General features: G+C 46.9%; 1 protein-coding gene across 1 annotated transcript; it reads left to right on the forward strand.

Moving 5' to 3' along the window:
* The first annotated feature begins 6 nt into the window (after positions 1-6).
* On the forward strand, positions 7-1,972 carry RAP2B (RAP2B, member of RAS oncogene family). The gene has a single exon (XM_006016454.3). The coding sequence runs from the start codon at positions 157-159 to the stop codon at positions 706-708; it is 552 nt and encodes a 183-aa protein (XP_006016516.1). The 5' UTR covers positions 7-156; the 3' UTR covers positions 709-1,972.
* Positions 1,973-3,117: the final 1,145 nt, after the last annotated feature.

The raw sequence follows: 3,117 nt of genomic DNA on the forward strand, positions 1-3,117 counted from the left end.
GCCGCCGCCGCCTGCATGCGCTCGGCCCGACTGCCGTGAGGCGCCTCGGCGGGGCGGTGCCCCTCTCCCCGCCCCTTCCCCCCGGGGCGGAGGGAGAGCCCAGCCCAGCCCAGCCCAGCCCAGCCCGCAGCCTGCCTGCGAGCGCCCGGCGGAGCCATGCGGGAGTACAAGGTGGTGGTGCTGGGCTCGGGCGGCGTGGGCAAGTCCGCCCTCACCGTGCAGTTCGTGACGGGCTCCTTCATCGAGAAGTACGACCCCACCATCGAGGACTTCTACCGCAAGGAGATCGAGGTGGACTCCTCGCCCTCGGTGCTGGAGATCCTGGACACGGCGGGCACGGAGCAGTTCGCCTCCATGCGGGACCTGTACATCAAGAACGGGCAGGGCTTCATCCTGGTCTACAGCCTGGTCAACCAGCAGAGCTTCCAGGACATCAAGCCCATGCGCGACCAGATCATCCGCGTGAAGCGGTACGAGAAGGTGCCCATGATCCTGGTGGGCAACAAGGTGGACCTGGAGGGCGAGCGGGAGGTGTCGTACGGGGAAGGCAAAGCGCTGGCCGAGGAGTGGAGCTGCCCCTTCATGGAGACGTCGGCCAAAAACAAAGCCTCGGTGGACGAGCTCTTTGCCGAGATCGTGCGGCAGATGAACTACGCCTCGCAGCCCAACGGGGACGACCAGTGCTGCTCGGCCTGTGTCATCCTCTGAGGGGCGGCCGGCCGGGAGGGTTTGCAGGGGGAAGCGGCGGGCGACCCTCCGGGGCGAGACTGGAGGCAACTTTGCAGAGGCCGGGAGGGCCCCGGGGCGGGGGGAGCCGCCTCTCCACGTCTGCAAGCAGGCTAGGGGGAAACGCGGCTTTCTCGGGCGGACGCGGGGATCGCTGCCTGCTTCTCCTAATACCTCCGGCAGCTGGCTGTGCTGGCAAGTGACACCAGGAAGAAAAGTTTCAGCACGCGGAGAGGGAAGTTTCCGAGCGATCGCTTTCTAACTGGAAGAGTGAAATGCACCCCGGGAAGTTGGGGGAGCAGAAGGGAGGGGGGAGCGATCTCTCCGGCTCGGATTCCTGCTCCCCTGCTCTGGCCCGGCTGGATTTGCCCCCTGCGACTGTGAGAGTGATCCTGAGGCTTTCTATGCAAAGTTGGATGATTGTTACAGTGTATCCAATCTGAAGTATTGCACATCTGAACTGGACTTGAATAACACTGATGCCAATACAGTGTGGGGTGCCAGAAAGTGTCTGCTGATTATTTGTGAAATAATCTTCTATTTTGTTTACCTGCTGTATGGGATGGGAGTTTGGGGGAGAGCGGTAGAGGTTTTTTATTTTGGTTTGGTTTTTTAATTTTTTTTTTTTTTAATCAGCTGTGAAAATGTTACAAATCTGCACATTTTTTTGAGTTGTGTGTATGTATGTGTTTTTTTTTTTTCTCCCCGGGGTGGAGTGGTGATGGTTTTTATTCTTTCTTTTTCTTTTTTGGGTTGGCAATAACTGATTTTGATGACTAGCTCTCTAAGTACAAAGACTTCCTAAATGTGATACAGGGCCAACAGCAACCCTGTGTCTATAGAGTGCCTTCAAAACTCAGCTGTTCCAGCCGGTGCCAACCTGTGAAAGCTCCACAGAATCCCATTATCTACTACTCCAAAAACTACTTAATAGTTTCCTTTCAGTAATCATATTCAACAAGCCAGGACAAAAGGGCCTATTGTTAGAGGAATTTATTTTTTATTTCCATTTGAGCCTTTTAAATGTAACTTCCATGTCTTGCAAGTTTTGGCTTCATTTAATTCAAATTTACTGGAATTTTAATTTCCCGGGCTTTTTTTTCTCCTTGTTTTTAGGATGTACCTCCAGCCAGCAAAGAGTGAAATCTTAATGTTGTGATGTATCAAAAAAATTCTAATGACTGTATCTTTAATTTCAGACACACAATTAATAGATGTCTACCCATTTTAAGACTTTTAATACAAATACCTTGTTTTGTTTTGTTTTTTAAAAAAGAACAACTTCTGTGGCTTTTTTTTTTTATACGTTGTAAGAAAAACTAGCTTTAACACACAGCCATAACAGGACATATGCCATTATTCCTGGTTTCTTTTGAATGCACGTAGTGTTTGAGGAAAAGAATGAGGGAGGGCACTTTTAAACATCATCAGGCTGGAGAAAGTTGTTGCATCTAAATGCTGGTAATGCTGGGAACAGTTGAACAATAATATCAGGCCCTGATCCTGCAAACTTTTGCATGTGGGTTGAACTCTATATCCAGTAGATGCCTACTGAAGTTGGTAGGGGCCCTATGCAGAACAGCCTGTAGATTAGGGCCTTTTTTTTTCAATATTAAGAACAACATGGTTTATTTTAGTTGAAGTGCTAAATTCATACATTTGAAGCTTTAAATTTTATTGAAATACAGGTGTTTTTTTAATTATGCATTAAGATTGTGATTCCTTGTTGGTTTCTTTTTTATGACTTGTATAAGGGAAAATGGGTTTGTGCCCCTCCCTCCTACTTCTTGAAGTGGGATGAAGGCTAGAAAGCGCTTTCTGTCCCACAGACCTATTCTCCCCTTCCATTCCATCCTTGCTCCAAAAAATATGTTGGAATTTCGTAATACTATTTGTTCGTGATTCTTTTTCTATCCAAAGTGAGTCCTTACGAATGAATGAAATTATGATATAACTAGAAACTGGAAGTTCAGCAGTTCAGTGGAAAGGAATTTTTAGTCATGCTAATTTCAATTCACCATGCTCAGTTCTCCTTACCCCAGTTCTAAACCATGATTTATTAATTCACTGGTTCAGACACAAAACTCCTGTTGACTTCCAACATGCAGGATTGGGGCCTTCATGGTTGTCCATCACTTGAAAAATGGGCACTTTTTTTCTCTCGCCAACATTTTTTAAATTTCTAGTACCTAGCAAAAACTTGACAGAATTATACCTTAAAGATTCAACATGCTGAATAGTTGCTATTAATAAAAAAGGCCAAATTCCCAACAGGAGAATTGTATTTTGAATACAAACATTTACTGCAGGCATAGATTAAAAGAAGAATGTTCTATGCATAAGTCTTTGCTATAGTTAATCCAGTCTGATCCTGCCTAGATTTTCACTCTT

Source organism: Alligator sinensis, unplaced genomic scaffold (assembly GCF_000455745.1).
Source record: "Alligator sinensis unplaced genomic scaffold, ASM45574v1 scaffold60_1, whole genome shotgun sequence".
Classification (NCBI taxonomy): domain Eukaryota; kingdom Metazoa; phylum Chordata; order Crocodylia; family Alligatoridae; genus Alligator; species Alligator sinensis.

Coding starts and splice junctions, on each gene's coding strand:
- RAP2B (XM_006016454.3), top strand. CDS start 157: ATGCGGGAGTACAAGGTGGTGGTGCTGGGCTCGGGCGGCGTGGGCAAG.